Genomic DNA, 18,754 nt, shown 5'->3' on the forward strand with positions numbered 1-18,754 from the left:
TCTCAATCCTAAGTTGAACATTCATACGCTCAGACGGTCTCTCTGCTGCCAAGTCAATTCACCGTTCATACCGTTTCATCCTGACGGTGGGCCATGCATGCCTGAAGTCACTTTGTAGCAGAGGAGGCCGTGTCGGATTGAGAACGGTACAAGACAAGGAGACCGTTCTAGCAGAGAAAGTTGCAAGCAGTTTTTCGCCCTCAAAGGAGCAGAAAAATACAAAAGCGAGAGAGTGCAAGAAAAACGTTTCTGAACCTGAATGTACTGTACACAATTATTATTATTAAAAAAATTAAATTTCCATCCCAGTGCAGTAGCATCCCATCAAAAAAACTGTTTTAGTTTTTGCTTGTTTGAAGCTTCTTTCTCTGAGACGCCTAATCGTACGGAATTCTGAATTGTGCATTGCAGAATCCGTGGCAGAGTGGCCGGGGTTAAAATGGGTAGGACCGAGGGTTAGGTTAAATAAAGCATTAAAATAACAAATAAAGCATGGTGAAAAGTAGGGTCAAAATGGCCGCGGTCAAAGGTCGGGTAAAATCGGGTAAAGTCAAAAGGTCGGGTTACATCGGATACGGTCAAGTCGGGTAATGGTTCAAGGTCGGGTTTAAAACAGCTAAGCCAAGCTAGGCATGGTTGAAAGGTAGGGGTAAAAATAAGGACTAATTCAATCCTGGAGCTGTACCAGCCCTAGGATTATATTCGGCATGGTTAGAGTGCTCAGGCGATATAGGGCATAGCAAAGAGTGCTCAGGTGAAATGGGGCATAGCAAAGAGTGCTCAGGCGATATGGGGCATAGCAAAGAGTGCTCAGGCGATATGGGGCATAGCAAAGAGTGCTCAGGTGATATACAATGTTGGGCATAGCAAAGAGTGAGTGGAGTGTCTGGATACATAATATAAATAGGCTCAATATAAAAAAGGAATATTTGTTCAGCCTTGGCATAGAGGGTTGGTTATACAGTGTGCCGTAAACTGATCAACATAAGTGAGAAAAGAAGTCGAAGATAGAAATGCCCATGCTGTACAGAGGCATATGCCCTGGCAGACAGCAGCGGACGTTTCACAACATGGCGAGGCTGCCACGAAAGGCGCATTGTCACTGTGCTTTGCTGGAAGCGCTGAAGCGATGCGTTCACGTTATTACTCTCACCATATTCGGCATGCCGGCTTACAGGCAAACTCGTTGAAAGCAGAACTGGCTCCAGAACAACAGATAGACTTGAGAGTTCCCATGAAACCATCACTGCCACCAATGACATCGTCACTGTTACAAATGACATCATCACTGTCACCAATGACATCGTCACTGTCACCAATGACATCATCACTGTTACAAATGACATCGTCACTGGTACAAATGACACCATCGATATCATGCATCACCGTTACAAATGACATCATAACTGTCACCAATAATATCGTCACTGTTACGAATGACGATGTATCAGATTTCAACGAAGTTGTCCTGGCACTCCATGAGACCACACCGATGAGCGGAAGATTGAAGAGTGTACAGTGTGAAGCGCTCGACGTCTTCCGTGAACGCGGGCGCAATCCGCTCGTCTGACCACGTCTTCTCGGAGTATTTCTGCTTGCTACTCGCCACTGCACTGTCTTTCATGGTAATGCCGAACACCTGTTCTGAAAGCACGGAAGGGGCCATGGATGGCGGGAAGGCCACTAGAGAGTGCATGCCGTCACCCCTCTCATGCTCATGGACGTGCGCTCCCAGGCTTTTGAAGCTCGGGGGAGTCTGTTGCGCGGGGGAGTTATTATAACCATGCTCCGTCCTTGCTAGCAGTAGGGGATGTGATGACGGCAAGCCTAAACTAGACAGTGGAACCATGGTTGCTGGAGTGTACGCAGGAAGGCTCCTCGGCGAATCAAACGCACCTGTAAAGTCATTCGTCGGCAGCGTGATGGGTGCAAAGAGGCTATCCAGGATGGGTTCTGTAAACGATGTCCCGCGCAAATCCCCACTGCTGGCTGCGTGTCGTTTCGTTGCTGGTATATTCTGATAGCGCTGGGTCATGATGTCATCGGCGATGCTGCATTCAGAACCACTCAGTGGGTTGGTGGGTAGCGTGCCACATGCTGGGTTCACGAACGACATCGGCGTGTCGAACATCACGCCGGGCTGCAGAACGTCCGCTCCCGAGCAGCATGCGAGCCGCTCCATGGCGTCGTTACGAGAGCCGATGGCAGGCTGTGAGTGCCTGCTTAGGTTGTTGGAGCAGAGTGTATATGGTGGAGATGTGGTGTAGATGTCTGGTAGGTCCATGCAGTCCGCGGGCAAGTCGTAACCAGCCGGCGTCATGACCAAGCTGTCATACGCATCGCACACACAGCTGAAATTGAAGAGGCGTGTTTCGCGACGCGACTGGCGGCAGTTGGCGGTGGTGGCAGCGGTAGCGGAGGGATGGGTCCGTGGTGATCGAGCAGCTGCGGAGTGAGTCCGTGGCGAAGGGCCCGGCCGCTTCACCAGATCTAGCGGTGCACACACAGAATCGTCGCTGCTCAAGCGTGTAATGCTGATCGTCGTGTCGCTGGGCAACCAATTCAAGCGCTTGCGAGTGGTGAAACGAGCTCCTTGATTGCCAGCAGCTACCACATCACTGCTACCACCACCACCACCACCACCACCACCATCAGGAGCAGCAGTAGCACCACTGTTTCTTTTGCCGGTTGTGATGAGATTGGCGTGAATGGCTCCAGATGGCACTGGTGGAGGCGCGGGAAACTCTCGCTCGCACGTAGCAAGCTCACTGCAGTCCGGTCGAGAATTCACGGCACAAATACCGGAGTCTTTGCTCAGCGACTCGGCGCGCTCAATGCGCAGCTGTCTGCCGTGATCACGAAGCAGGGAGCAGCTCTGCGGTATGCGTACGCTCAGGTGTTTGAAACCTGTGCTTCTTCTTCTTCGCTGTCTGCGCTGCAGTAGGCCAGGAGAGGAGGTGTGGTGCTGGTTCAACTGGCTAGCATGCTGCTGTTCTGCTTCCTCACGGGACTGTTTGTAGTCCCCGAAGTCTGGGCAGGAGTATGACTGAAGGCTAATGGTATCCAATTCTTCAATACTGCCGTTGACACGACTTACTGGCCTCTCACACGTACCCGCTGCCATCTTCAAACTCCTGGGACTGATCTCCTCGTAGGCGTTCGTGGCGCCGGGACCCTTATTCCCCGCCGGCATGTGCATTGCTTTGTCACTTTGTCTCGTCGACTGTGGTTCATTTTCTTCCTCCGTCAAGTCGAAGGAAGATCGCCGATGTTGCTGTTCGAGCATTTGAGCAAGACCGGTCGTCGCTCCTCGGGGCGAGCCTGGAGCAAGATTGCGTATCAAGCAGACCGGTAAAGATCCGCTAGACGAACAATAGGGTGTGATGCTCTCATTGGACGACTGGGCGGCACATCCCTGGCTGACCCTGCGGGGTTTGCTTCGGTAGTTCTGCTGGCGATGCTCGTCCATGCGTGACCAGTGTGGTGGTTGCTGCAGGGGTGGTGCTATGGAGTTGCGAGACGGGCGCGGGCTGCCCGGAGGAATGGCACACGTCAACGACATTCTGCTCGTACAGCCCTCTGCTGTGGTGATGGCGGAGCGAGCTGCAAACGAGTCAGCACTTCCGTGTCTGTAGTGTTTGCAGTGAGAGCACAAGCAAAACAGCAACGACAGCAAAGGTGAACGAGTGTACCGTAAAGTCGCGGATAAAAGCCGGGTTTGCATACAAGCACATCGCGGATAGAAGCCTGAAAACCAAACGGGTCAAATGCATATAAGCATGTCGCGCGCAGAAGTGGCTTCTATGCAAGCGCGGATCGGGTAGGTCAAGAGTGCATGCGCTATGTACGGTGCATAGTAAAACTGCCGCCATACCGGTAGTCAGTGGTAGATCTACGCGTGCCGCGCGTAGAAGCCTGGCATACAAGCCTGGCAAAAATTTTAAAAAAATTGTAATTTTGGCATGATAACGTGCAGAAAGTTTAACGATGTTTGCACAACGGAAAGAACATGCATCGATGTTTGCGCATCTTTACACAGACATCTCAAACTGGGTTCACGATAACGTTTCTTCAAATAACGAAAAAAAAAATGATCGTTAAAACGTTAGACTTTGTGACTCATAAGACTTTCCGGTTGTACAGTACATAGCAGACGATATGGAGGGTATGTACATGACCTCCTCAGCAGCAAACACACATTGGAGGTGGCCGTGGCCTGATCAACCGGATCGGTTCCGCCAAGCCTGCATAATTTTGGGTTGTGATTGGATTACCGGTATGTTGATGGCTCATAATAATTATATCATGTCATGTAGCATTCTGGTTTTACGTGTCCGGGACGAAATGGGCTACAACCAACTAACTCATGTCTTAGAATGACATTTTTGAAATTCTATTTTATTCCAGAAAATGTCACTTTGCTCGCCAGCTAGTGAAACTAGACCGTCAAACAAGTGTGAGAATGAAGTTTGACAAGATGCTATCGCCACAGGTTGATGAATGAAGCACAGGGTTGAGAACGCTCTGCAAAGGTACAATTATTCATTCCGTCATCTCTCAAAGTATGTATGAAACCCCAGATATGTTTTGGCTGACCGCGGCCCAAATAGCTCTGGTAGACGCAGACTGCTGCCTGCATACTGATTTCTGCAAAGCATGGCCCATGAGACATACAGGTCCTTGCCATGCATATGGACACACACACACACACACACACACACACACACACACACACACACACACACACACACACACCTCAGACCTTAGACCTGCCCATCGCGGAAGCGATGATAGCGAACAGCTATGTTAGACATAGCAACTTGTGCTGGGATTACACCATTCAACAGCTTGCAAGGCTGATGAATTGACCGCCACTATTTTTAGCCTGGTATCCACACACACACACACACACACACACACACACACACACACACACACACACACACACACACACGCACGCACCCCCCCCCCTCCCCACACACACAGATTGCCACCCAATACACAACAGTGGGACAAGAATGAGTAGCTCACTTGTTGGGAACAGTAATCTCGCCACTCTGAAAACTCTGCCGTGGTGTGTGGCTGTGTGGCACTGGCAATACACTGTCACTGACGCTTTTACCGATATGCTTGGACAAGAAGTTCACTACAAGTAGAGTGATACCGACTGCGGAGACCGTGCACGGAATGCCGATCATCAGCAGGCTTCTCAGAGAGCTATCTGAGGCCAACACAACTGTAGTGGAAACACGTATACACACACGTGCACATGTATGCACAGCGTGCACGCACACACACGCACACGCACATGCACACACACACACACACACACACACACACACACACACAAGGTCACTAGTATTGTGTGTAGTCGACAGCGCCACGTCAGCGCCACAATTCGCCAAGCGTCTCAATGTGTCTAGTGAAGCGAGTGAGATAGTGTATGTATGTATATGTGTGCGTGTGTGTGTGTGAGGGAGAGGGGGGGGGGGGGGAGAGAGAGAGAAAGAGGAGAGAGACAGAGATACAACTGTTCCCTTCCCCGGTGCCAGGCTACATGTAAGCATGTCCATTACCTTGGTTATGTGCACAGTCGAGTATGACATCCTGGCTATGGTTGTGCTGGGGCTGCGGTGCCCAGGGTGAGAATTCACACTGCAACAGACTCCTCTCTTTGCCATGGCAACTGATGTTGCGAAACACACGCAGCTCGCCGTAGCTCCCCGATCTGGTTAGCAAGGATGAAGAGTAAATGGAGACACACAGCCATGCGCAAACATGTGAACACATACGCACAAAGCAACATTTAGCCTTTCTTCCGCACCCACCTTCATCTTTTTCTCTTTTCAATTCCACGAGAACACGGGTTCTTTTTGCATAGGGAACGGTATGGTAGAATGCCACCTCCTGTGTATGGCTCCATGCGTACTTTTTAGTATGATTTACCCCGCGTGCACACTGCACCCTACATTCCAGTGACTCCGTGCATATAGTTTCATGTGTCTCTCTTTCGCAGCATGCATTAGATTCCCAAATGTTTCCCACACGTCTCCCACATGTCCCGGTTTTGACAGACAAAAATCGTTCGCATTTCACCCTGCTAATTCACAAAACACCGCAGATAGCTAACTTAATTGAATTCACGTCAAAGCATGTGGTCTTTCATAGTGCTGACTCAGGTAGCACTTTCTTCGGGCATGGGGTCCGGGTAGTGTTCCACGGGTAGCACGGGTACCCGATCGAGCAACATTTGCATGGTAACACCACAACGCGCCCCTTCCCTTACACACTGGGTAGACATGCGGAGTATTACATGAATTTGTCCACATGCATTGGATACAGTCATGATGTCCTTTGCTACTTCGGGTTTTCCCGACTACCCGTGCAAACCCCTAGTCTGTCACTACTGGTGTGTGTTCTTACACTGCGCTTGAAGCCAGTCTCCAGGCCACGGCTCCGGCCCGAAAGCCGAGATGATGGCAGGCGACGTCGCTATTCTGCTGAGACCAGGGCTGGTGGCCACTGCAAGCCACACTGCCACACACAGTGCCGCTGACACCGTCCACCGTTAGCCCCAGTCTGCCGCGGAATACGCCCGGACGCACTTCCCGTTCGTCGAGCAACTGCACGCTGCCTGTGCAGTGGGGTAGGGGGACACATAGACAGCAAGTAGACGTCCACAAAATGCGAATTTTTCTATCAAACTTGGAATGCAAAATTCAAAAAAACAAGTCCAAATATTTTCAGAAAATTCAAATATTCACCCAAAATGCGAGGACAATTTGATTTGCTGCCATGGTAACTAATATAGCGCCCAAATGTTGTCATGAATTTAAAATACACAAGTAAATTTGTGCATCAACTGATCATGGCATGTGGACAGTGGAACCAACATGGCTGACGTCACGTGAACCATAGATGCAGGGGTTGAGTGGAGTTGAAACCAACATGGCTGCCCCACTTGGTCATGTGTACCATGCTTGGCGGAACCGATCCGGTTGGTCAGGCCATGGCCGGACCAACGGTTTGGCCGCCGGCGTGTGTTTACTGCTGAGGAGGTCATGTGTATACCCTCCATATCATACACAAACTGTATGAAAGGCTAGGGTATGGCCGAACTAATCAAAAACTGCTTCCGCCAGCTCTGGTGAGAGACATGAAACCACTCTATAGTAGTGACCCTGAACGTGCACTCACCAGAGGGTTTCTTGTCTGTTTGCCGATTGCAGAAGATGTACGGATACTCGTGGCATTCGGCCGCGGGAAGTGTGGCCATCATGCAGTCGGATATAGTGGATGCCGTGTTCTTGCAGGACACAATGGCCTTCACTGTGGATCTGCAGGGTGTTGGGAGTTAGGGGTAGGGATATGTTGGGGAGAACACAGACACATGCGGACAAACTTCACAACCACAATAGAAATAGTTGGCAATCTAGAATGTTGACATAGATGAAATCAACTTAGACACACTATTCAGTCATCTGCTTAATATCTAGGTCTCTCTCGTCCCTGTTCTTACTCCATTGATCTTTCTTTCTCTCTACCCCCCTCCCCCACACATATTGAATACATCACTCCCCTCCTCTACCAACATCATTTATATCAAACATATCAGCCACCCCCCCCCCCCTCCCCTACACTTGCATGTCATGCACAACTCCCCCCCCCCCCCCCCACTGTACACACACACGCAGACACACATGCACATACACACACATACACACACACACACACGCACACACACAACTATCAAATCACTCTCCACCCCTGCATGGACCTTCAGCAGACACTCACTGTGATGAGGCATTTCTTGTCAGCAAGAGGGCAGTGCTGGCTACCCGGTGTTCGACATGGCCGCCGTGAAATCCCAGTGTCCTGCAGATCAGCGTGGCGTGAAACACTCTGAAGTTCAGCATGCACAGAGCCGGTCCACGAACACCCGACTCCATGGGAAAACCTTCCGTTACGCCAGACAGCGTTACTGTGCATGGCCAAGACAGAGAGAGAGACAGAGAGAGACAGAGAGAGACAGAGAGAGAGAGAGAGAGAGAGAGAGAGAGAGAGAGAGAGAGAGAGAGAGAGAGAGAGAGAGAGAGAGAGAGAGAGAGAGAGAGAGAGAGAGAGAGAGAGAGAGAGAGAGAGAGAGAGAGAGAGAGAGAGAGAGAGAGAGAGAGAGAGATAGAGATAGAGAGAGAGAGAGAGAGAGAGAGAGAGAGAGAGAGAGAGAGAGAGAGAGAGAGAGAGAGAGAGAGAGAGAGAGAGAGAGAGAGAGAGAGAGAGAGAGAGAGAGAGAGAGAGAGAGAGAGAGAGAGAGAGAGAGAGAGAGAGAGAGAGAGAGAGAGGTGAATATGTTTGTGTAGAAAGTGATCGTGGCACGCGGACATTGGAAAAGAACATGACTGACATCATTATGATCTATAGATGCAAAGGTTGAGTGGAGTTGTAACCAACAAAGCGGTCCTATATGGTCATTCTGATAGATGCACAACAGCTGAACAGGCGAAACAGTAGCAGAAACAATAATCAGTTACAGCAGCAGCAGCAACAACAACAAATTCACAACCCTTATGATAATCGAGTGGGGTGCTGTCTTCGCTCAACTTCAACTGCGTTCACCCCCTCTCCCCCCCTCCCCTGCCGCTGTGGTGCTGAGACAGCTGGAGGGGCAGCGGAGGAGATCACCGTAAAACTCGAGTAACTCACGATTTCTCGGCCCAGTGGCGTTGCAGACGACCGTGGCGGCTACATCGCGCGCAGATTGCATATGGCACTTGCCGTTGGTCTGTGGAATCTCACACTCACTCAGTGCCCTCGCTCCTAGCGGACAGACAATCCCCTCGTAGACTGGCTCTGGGGCAAACTGACTAACACTGCATAGAAAATGGAAGGTGGAAAAGGACGGGAACAAATGACTGGCAGTGCAGGAGTATTCATGGCATGCACTCGTCCATATGCAAATAGAAGAACACGACCCCATAAACACGACCCCATGAACACACACACACACACACACACACACACACACACACACACACACACACACACACACACACGTGAATACAGTAGCATACGAACCCACACATGTACCATGTATACGCCCGTCGCAAGAGAAGCACGCAAACCTGCAAATGAACTGGATGTGTACCCACAGATTTTCTCTTTTAAGCAACGATAGAGGACAAGATCTGAACACACACACATACACCTCCCCCCCCCCACACAAGCAGATGTATACACGTATCCTACGGCAACGCAGGACACTGCAGCCGAGAGCACAGCAGCAACACAGACACTCACTCTACTCCAGTGATGCGTGTGGCACCATGGCCAAATCCCAGATGCTTGCACACCAGGTTAGCTGCATGAAGATTCCAACCGTAGTTGCACAGCAAGGTCCACTGACCGTTGACGCGCAACTCCACCCGACCCTCCGTTGGCACAGAACCTATCAAACGTACCTCCTCAAAGCGGAGCTTACGACCAGCTACAGCACATGTAAACAAAACCAAGGAAACTTGCCGGAATGAAATGAGATAATCTACTTTTTATTTGCGGGAGGGAATTTCTTTCCCCATCAGGAATGTTCAGTAAAGTGCTACTGCTAGTGAAATCCAGTCACGTCACTCAGGTACCCGCCGGGCGTTGCGCAGTCCTAGACCTGCGAACACTGGTTGGGCTGTGGAATGGTGCAAGGCGCAAACTTGAGTGACGCGACTGGATTTCATTGAGCAGTGCTGTATGATAATGATTGAAGCTCCGAGAGTGACAGACAGAAATGAAGAGAGATAGCAAGAGAAAGATGTATTTTTTTGAGAATATCCGCAATGTGAGAGATGGCCATACCCCCCCCCCCCCCTCTATACACACACACACACACACACACTCACACACACACACACACACACACACACACACACACACCCTTACTGAGGGCTCTTTTGCGCAGTATGAAGAAATCGGAGACATTGGACACGTCCATTGACACCACATCGCTGGGCTGCTGCGCACACTCTAAATGAATCCACCATTTGTGAAGCACGCATGCTGATTTGTGTTGCACCACGGGACACGAGCTAATGTTCTCATGTTGATCCTGACAGTAGTGTATTGCCCGAGAGCTGGGCATGGGAGCACCATTCACCGACGGTCCACTGAGCAGGAAACACACACAACAAAAAATCACGGTTCGCGTGAGACTCGGCCAAAGGCCCAGTTTTCCGCATCCGCAGGAACGCCGCTACCCTCTTGGATCAAGGCGCAGATGCAGCTCCTAAGCGGTGGGAGGTGAGTAGATCAGACCCACCACAAAGTGGTCAAAGACCGAAAATCCCATTCACTGCATCCATGTTTCCCTCGTACCAGGCCACGAGTTCCCAATTAACTGTGGGTCGCAGCACGGCTGGAAAAATCCTTCCGCTTCCAAGCAGGACTTGGACCTGGTACTCTCTGTGTCTCAATCATGGTCATGGTCAATCATGAAAACACACAAACAAAACATATATGACTGCCAGGATTCCACACTAGATCAGCAAGCAATTCTAATTTCCAATGTGTCTTTTCAACCGATTCAACGCTGAAGACGCTGATGAGACGCTGATGAGTTCAAAAAGAACGAAACAGCATGCTGTCCGCAGATTGAGTATTTCGCTCCTGCTCTTGTAGCAGTTGAGCACTCTTGCGTGGGGTAGTGCCTTTGCTGTTTGCGTTATGCAGAGCTCACTGACTTGTCAGTTTGAGCACTCTGGCAAGGTACGTTCGGGCCTGATTGGAAATTTTTATTTCCATTGCTATCAGGTTCGGCCTCATTTTCTCTGTGCTGCGCTGATGAGTTCAAAAAGAACGAAACAGCATGCTGTCCGCAGATTGAGTATATATATATATATATATATATATATATATATATATGTCATTGAACATGACGGCCAGGCGCTGATGACGTATATATTCGATACGTCTTTTTCAATGCCAAATAGGGAGTGCAGAGCTTGGGCGTCATGACCTGTAGCCCTAAATGGGTTAAAGACTGCATCTGCGCCTCGATCCTTGACGGTGGTGGTGTTCCTACCGATGCAAAAACACTCAGTGTAGCCAAGTCTCTACGCGAACCCGGAAGGTTTTTAGTGGCTATTCAAAACGCAAAACAGTTTTTAAATCTCCAGTTTCCAAAACATGGAAACCTCTGCGCCGTCACAAATGCAAGTGGTCTCTTTGCTCCTGGCCTGTAAAATTACAATCAAATGTTCAGCCAGGGCTAGTCATCACGGGATCCCCGATTTCCAAACAGTTATCTTTTCAGCCATCCCTCGTCAAGAACACCGGTCCATACAGTGGGAGAAGTCCTTATCTCATGGGCAATGCTAGAGGGATTACAACAGAACTGATTGTATTGAGACAATTTGATAGAGGTTATGAATAGTGGTCCACCGCTGTAACTAGATAGTATGTAATATGAAGTCAGAAAGTGTGACACCCAGGCACACAACTGACAGACTGCTCAGACATTCAACTCCCTGACATCTAGCTCTAACACATCTCCAGCGCGCAAATCAACAGCCTTCCAACTTGGACGGTTCATGGTAAAGGTGGGACAGAAGTGGGGAAGGCGAGCGCAAACAGGAGCTGACTGTGCACACATTTCTTTTATCTTCCATACTTCACTGGATACTGAGTCGAAAAAAGGCGCAAAAGTTGCAAAAAAAGTAGCAAAATGTTACACTGTTTGCCAAATAGAATGCCAAGGTTGAAGAAGTGGGAGCACTTGACAGTTGAGTGTGACTTCTTACTCATTCAAACACACACTGAAACTAATGGAAGAGTTCTGAAAATGGAGCTGCGATTCGTACCTATACGAACTGAGAGGCTGCGGCTTTAGCAGTGATTGTAGAGGAAAAGCAGGAAGGTATCAGGAAGCGCGAGCCGTCCAACCTTTGAAGCAGCCCGGACGGTTCGATGGACTTCTTGTGTGCTCTGGATGGCAGTCGTGAGTCAGTCAAGTGAGAATTCAAGTCGGCAGGAAAACCGCGAGCTCTCACGTAGGGAGCAACACACCCTTCTCCTACTTTCGTCGAAGTCGCACCAACCTCTTTTTCACATTCTTCTGAGTGACATGTCATTGGTAAAAGATGACACTAGCGCTTCACACTGCACGAGATGGGAATCTTTGCACTCTAAACTGCTGGTAGTGTAGACCGAACTGGTTGGGATTCTCCAGGGAGGTGAGGACGGGTAAAACATGTACATTGTATCGTAAAAAACGACGTCAACTTGAAATTCTGTCGGGACAGCACCCAGAGTTGCACACTCTTTGGCGGTTATGTACTCTTGGAGATACGCATTGATACGCACTGTCAATACAATAGTGCCCAATGCCATACAGCATGCAGAGCATTGTGTGACACTTCGGACGGGGTTCATCTCGCAACTTACTTCGCTCTGCCCGCCAATCGCAGGCCAGCGAATCCCATCTCCCGGCAGACCAGATCCAGCGTGTGGTTCGTGTAGATGTGATCCCAGCAGATGGCCGACCACATTCCGTTCTCGGATACTTCCAGTCGGCCTTCGTTACGCCCGTGCCCACCAACTAGGCGAAACGTACCTGTACAAAGACAATGATGAGATTGTGCACACCGTTAAATATGAACGAGTGGTGATGACTTTGGCAGTGGAAGGAAGAGCATTACTTGAAGTAGTATCTGTCCATGCTGGGTACTTGATGTGAAAATGTACCAATCTGTCAACCATGCATGCACATGCTCTCACAAGGGTGTGTGTCGGGGTGCATGCAGACTTTCACACATACGTACACATACACTCTTACACACACGCACAAGCAGGTACGGACACACGCACATATGTATACACACATGTATACACAAACACCCACCCACACACACACACACACACACACACACTTGTTTACTTATTTACTTGTTGCTCACTGCCAAAACTGGTCACGTGGGTCTCCCCGGGAGAGGGGAGAGAGACTCAAAAGGAATCTTGGAAAGATGACTCAATTGGCTATTGAACCGCCCAACGGCCGACACCCCCCTGAAATCCCCAAAACTCTGGGTGGACTTGAAAATGATCCCACTTATGGGCTCACCACACCTCAGTAAGTGGGTGAGGACAAGGTGCAGAAAAAGGATTGACGGCATCAGGGTATCCGTCCTGGGATCCAACTGCAGAACCCCTGCCCCCAGTGAAGGTAATACTTGCTACTAGTGTGGGTGGCTAAATCAGAGTGGATCTGATATAAGCTTCACTAGCACCATTGATTACACAAGAGTTAATCTAGCCAGAAGCAGACACACACACACACACACACACACACACACACACACACACACACACACACACACACATGCACACACACACACACACACACACACACACACACACACACACACAGTACCTGAAAAGAAGGGCGACAACGAACGGCTTATCTGATCACACCAACACAACGAAACATGTACAGTAGCCGACGACACACATCACGGCTAACACAACACAAGAAAAGACCTCACAACGGAAGTCAGCGTAGCTAGCTCACCCTCTTTGGCAACCGGCGAGGAACACTTGAGATACGGAGCGTGTTCGGTTTGACATGTGGAGATAGCTCTGTAGTCACCACAGCCTTCTCCGGCTGTGCAAGTAACGTTGGCACCGATGTACTTGCGTGTAGCACTGTTGTAGCTGAAAGCAGGGAAGTGGTTAAAAAGAACAAAAACAACAACAAAACACAACGGGAAACGAACAGCATCAACATACATCGCAAACGGTGCGGAATCACCAACACCGTGCTACCTGTTTTCATTGTAAGTTGCAAGACAGACATTTCTGCCCTGTGATGTTCCACACATGCATGTGCTTTGGGCTGATTGGGATGATCTATGACAACATTAGGGTTATTTATATTTGGCGAACACACCTGCACACACACACACACACACACACACACACACACACACACACACACACACACACACACACACACACACACACACGCACGCACGCACGCACGCACGCACGCACGTACGCACATACACACACGCACATGCACACCTACACGCACACACACACACACATACACACATACACACGCACACACACACACATACACACACATATACACACGCGTCTACACACACACACACACCTACACCACCCCCCCCCCCCCCCTCCACACACACATACACACACACATACACACACACCTGGTCCTGGTAAACACTGCCATTACGGTCACGTGTCCCCTTACGGGGCCGACAATATAGAACGACGAGCGGGACCATGTTCGAGAGAGCCATCTCCAGCAGCTATGGCTCTGGCTTATCATCGGAAATGATTCCTCTCACGGCTGCCGCTAGAACTGGTCCATCACTCTCCACAACAGAGCGAACATTCCATGAGCCAACGCTCAGAGTCGTTCCAAGTCGTCGCTTCGTGCGGTAGTTTGCTCCACTCGCGGGCTTGCAAAGCCTCGCGAAGGATTCCGAGGTGGGGGCGACGAGGAGAGTGTCGGCATCGTAACTATCCGACCAAGTCTCCTGTCGGTGAATACCCCACCTCAGGCACTGTTGGCCTGGACGGCTGGGGACACCCCAGGCCGTCCACACCGGCGAGAACAAGCACGGACGGAGGCCAGAAACAAGAGCCCGGAAAAGTACAACCGTCCTCCACCAGAGCAGAGAACACACACACACACACACACACACACACACACACACACACACACACACACACACACACACACACACACACACAAGCAACCGTACTTCAGTAAGTGTATTGATTTGTCGCGTCCGTGAGCATCCACACTGCCACCATCCCCGCTGCTGCCTTGTCGAGTTGGAGTGTCCTCCACTCGTTCATAACCAAGCTGTCTGCAAGTGATCAAGCGTGTGTAGTCATCAAATCCATCCGCGCACGCTCTCATGTAATGGCCGTAGTGAGAAACACGCACAACTCCCTCACTGTAGGTGCGAAACGGGAGGTGCAGCAGATTGCCATGAGGCGTTTGCAGCACAGTTTCCGACCAGAGGGTTGCGGCGCTGCTTGGAGTACCAGCGACTGCAGTGGGGATCACATGTGAACAGAGGGAAACCATATTAAATTCTGGCTTATTTGAGCCGAACGAGCACAAACATATTATTATTATGAATTAGTGGTGGCGACTTCGGTGATGCTTCAAGGGGAGGTTGGTTGCTTGTAATATTCGAGCTCGCGCTTTCCCCGTTTCTTTCTCTTGCTTTCTTGCAGGTTTTCCGGGTCGTAGGTTTGATGAACATCTTGTGTACTCTGGACAGCAGCCATCATCAAGCCTCTGGATCATTCTAATAAAGATATTATTATTACTTGAAGTAGTAGGACCTGATTCAGGCAGAGCGGCATGCACAAAGGCACACAATGAAAGCCTTGGGCAAATTCCGTTGTGACTCAGAGTTTCATGGCTGAACCAATCATCAGACAACAATGATTGGTTCAGCCCTGAAATTCTGAGTCGCAACGGAATTTGCTCAAGGTTTTCATTGTGTGCCTTTGTGCACGCCGGCTCTGCCTGAATCAGGTGTTGAGCACTTTCGCAGAACCTATGCCTGCTGCCTGTGTGTCTTACTTGAAGTATTATTATCATGAGTCAACCATGTGTCAAGTCACCTACAAGTCGATGGAAGAAGCGCGAGCTCGAAAGTTGGGACCAAAGAAATCCAACCTGCCAGTCAAAAGTAGCGCCGTGTTTCCATTTCAATGACATCGTGCACCGTCCGAAAACCCGTCCGAGGGCCGCACGGGCCGCATGAGCCTTGACGCTGCTTTCGGTTCACGGGTCACATTTCTTTGGCCACGGCTGTACATCCCACGTGATCACTGCCATTGGTCTTCTCCCATGCTATTGTATAACGTACAGTCAGTGCTGCTCAATAAAATCCAATCTCATGAATCCATGTTGCCCCCCCCCCCCCCCGCGCGGGTACACATCCTAGTGTTTAGCACAGCGCCCAGCGTGGTATCCAATCACTTGACCGGATTTCATTGAGCAGCACTCTGAAATCCAACATGAACATACATGTTCATGTACGTACACGTGCCGGAAACAAGGGTTGGGAGGACAGATGATCGGATTTCACATTCAACCAAAGCAGGACAAGTACTACCGGGGGGTAGTAGGACTGTTGGCTTTCGTCAAGACGTTAGTTATCAAAATGAGATTTCAGCACTCACTGCGTCTGTGTCTGCCTCCATGGACCACGATACAGCAGAATAGAACCACCTGGAAAATCGCCGTCCACGAATACCACACGAGGGAGCACCGGAAAGCTTCCCGGAAACGTCGTGTCCTGACTTGTGAAAGGTGTTTTGGTTGGTGCCGAGTTGCAGTGGAATGACGACACGTCAGATCCCCACATGCACAACACATACGCATTCTGCCAGAAACGTGGGCAAACTCCATAAACGGAACAAATCTCCTGCTACATGTAGTGATTTGGGGAGCACGAAGTAGGTGATTAGTAGAGAGTTTCGTTCACGAAGTCCAGTGACTCTTGTTCAGACAAGGTTTCAGCTGCTTGCTTATTACTGTTTCTTCGCTGATCTCCAACCATTTTGAACTTTGTGCTCGACACTGCCGCAAAGCATCAACTCCATCGGGCCACTGCCACTGGCCATGGTGGCCAACGAAACTAAAGAGGTCGACTGACGCTAAAGCCAACAGACAAAAGTGATTCAACTGCACTCACATCAGCTGGAGCTGGAGAAGATAATATGTTCTCCATTGCCCTCCTTCTTTTCAAAAATCTACACTCTTGCCTTGGTAGAGGAGGCAGCATGGCCCATGGCCGAAACTGCTGGAAGGCTGTTCAGCCAGGTTTCCAAGCCACGTTGCGCAAAGCGATTCTCCGCGTGGTGCATGGCTGGCGCGGCATGCACCATGCGTGTTGTAGTGTGTAGGGTTTACGAACTCCGTAGATAAAACGCCACGTAGCTACAAAAAATAGCTGTAGATCTGCACAACGCGGGTACACACGCGCACGCGTACACGGTACACAGGGTTCACAGGTACTAGGTAGAGAAGTCTGCGTAGTCACAGACTCACAGCGCTAGCGGAGGTTATCCAAGAACGAAAAAAGAGTGATACCCTCCCGAATATCAATCCCGACTTCGGCCATGCGAAGCAGCAGATCGCAGTAGATTCGAGCAAGCTTTCCCCACCAAAGACTTTGAGAAGTACAGACAGACAGTCGGTAGTCACGATACTGGACTCTAGAAATGGACTTTCGAGGTTTTGTCAGCAAATCAACAATCTCCCGCGGGCCCGGGGTCAACCCTCTTCGAGCTAGCTTCATGAACCCACCCACGTGGCCACGCGCGGTGCAGACTTTCATCTCGGAATGAACTCGACCCGGGTTCAAAACTTCAAGCTTTCGGATCTACGATAAAGGTCACGCTACGCACGCAGTGGTCAGTGTACTACAATAGATCTACTACAAAGTAGTTGTGCGCTTCCCGTAGATCTACGACAAATCACCAGAAAAAAGTGTCCTCCCTGTCGAAAGTGCCGCAAGTAAACGTTAGTTCGTCAGACTTTGGTAGAAAATGACGATTGTCAAACGAGGTCGATCCAAGTACACTGCACAATGTCATGGTACATGTACCAGCACTCGAGCTGCTCGACCATCAACACGCATAATGCATGTCCACACACACACACACCCGCACGTGTACACACATGGGCGTACACACATGCGTGCACAAACACAAAAATGCATGCACACAGTGACACGCATACACATGCACAGCTAGTGCAAGACTGAACACACGCGCAACACGATGCGATCACTCCAGGAGACCACAACGTCGGACCGCAGCGTGAACCCTAACCCTAACCCTAACCCTAACCCTAACCCCCTAACCCTAGGTGAAGAGGACTTGCACACGTACGTTCACAAACCGCCAGGCCAACGGGAGTTAGCGGTTGTGCCGGAACAGCGAAAGGACGCGGCAAGTCTGAGTACGAGTCCAGGCACTAGCAGTGCAGAATCATCTGCCGTGCAGGCATGGAATGCTGGTGAGCATCGCACTCACACTCACAGTCACATACCGCAACCAGTACCCGGATGGTCCATGGATAGCCAAACACGGTAACCATGGCATCCAGTGTGCATTCCAGGTGTTATTTAGGTAACTATGGTGATACCGCCGGGGTACTAGTAATAATCATTTGGGGCAGAATGCCTCGCTCGCTGAAGGCAAAAACTCGTCTCCTACAAAAAGCGGGGGAAATATAATCAGCTAGCGTGCGAGTAATGCGTGTCACAGATCAGATGCTCCCGCACACATACACATGGAGCGCGTGGGCAAAGCATCCACTGACATCCTATTCTCGAAGTACAAAAGAACGAGTACGAGTACGAGTACATGCATCCAGCAAGCATGGCATGGCATTGCGAGCAGGGCAGTTCGAAAGCAATATCCATATCAAGAGTACACCCATGGGGCACTGTACTAAGCAGCTACTAACGTAAAAAAAAACTGTAGCTCTAGACAAAACGCTATAAGTACATCCATGCTCATTGCCAACACAATGGAGACATTGTGCACGCACGCACACACAGGGTGCTTTAACCTTCAGAAAACTGGTCGGCACTCAAGCGGCGAGTTCTGATCTAGACTGAGCACTATAGCGGAAAGTCAACTCCTTGCATTGTGGAATGCAGTCGGCATATATGACAGACAGCTCGGCTAAGTGTTATTTGTCTAG

General features: G+C 50.0%; 2 protein-coding genes across 3 annotated transcripts in view; both read right to left on the reverse strand.

The window, feature by feature from the left end:
• Nucleotides 1–234: 234 nt before the first annotated feature.
• Nucleotides 235–16,780, reverse strand: LOC135826148 (uncharacterized). The gene is made up of 13 exons (XM_065338788.1): nucleotides 16,219–16,780; nucleotides 14,775–15,069; nucleotides 13,550–13,692; nucleotides 12,427–12,595; nucleotides 9,928–10,151; nucleotides 9,298–9,484; nucleotides 8,704–8,870; nucleotides 7,795–7,981; nucleotides 7,198–7,337; nucleotides 6,424–6,634; nucleotides 5,577–5,728; nucleotides 5,032–5,236; nucleotides 235–3,629 (listed from the first exon to the last, which is right to left on the reverse strand). Exons 1-13 carry the CDS (start codon nucleotides 16,445–16,447, stop codon nucleotides 1,448–1,450), a joined length of 4,491 nt encoding a protein of 1,496 aa, XP_065194860.1. The 5' UTR covers nucleotides 16,448–16,780; the 3' UTR covers nucleotides 235–1,447.
• A 1,355-nt stretch (nucleotides 16,781–18,135) lies between these two features.
• LOC135825696 (tyrosine-protein phosphatase non-receptor type 4-like) overlaps nucleotides 18,136–18,754 on the reverse strand; it is a 46,589-nt gene continuing 45,970 nt past the window's right edge. For both annotated transcript variants that reach the window (XM_065338312.1, XM_065338313.1), the window contains exon 32: nucleotides 18,136–18,754. This exon is cut by the window's right edge and continues 688 nt beyond it. The gene's annotated coding sequence lies outside the window, so the exon portion shown is untranslated.

This window comes from Sycon ciliatum, chromosome 10, assembly GCF_964019385.1.
Source record: "Sycon ciliatum chromosome 10, ocSycCili1.1, whole genome shotgun sequence".
Lineage (NCBI taxonomy): Eukaryota > Metazoa > Porifera > Calcarea > Leucosolenida > Sycettidae > Sycon > Sycon ciliatum.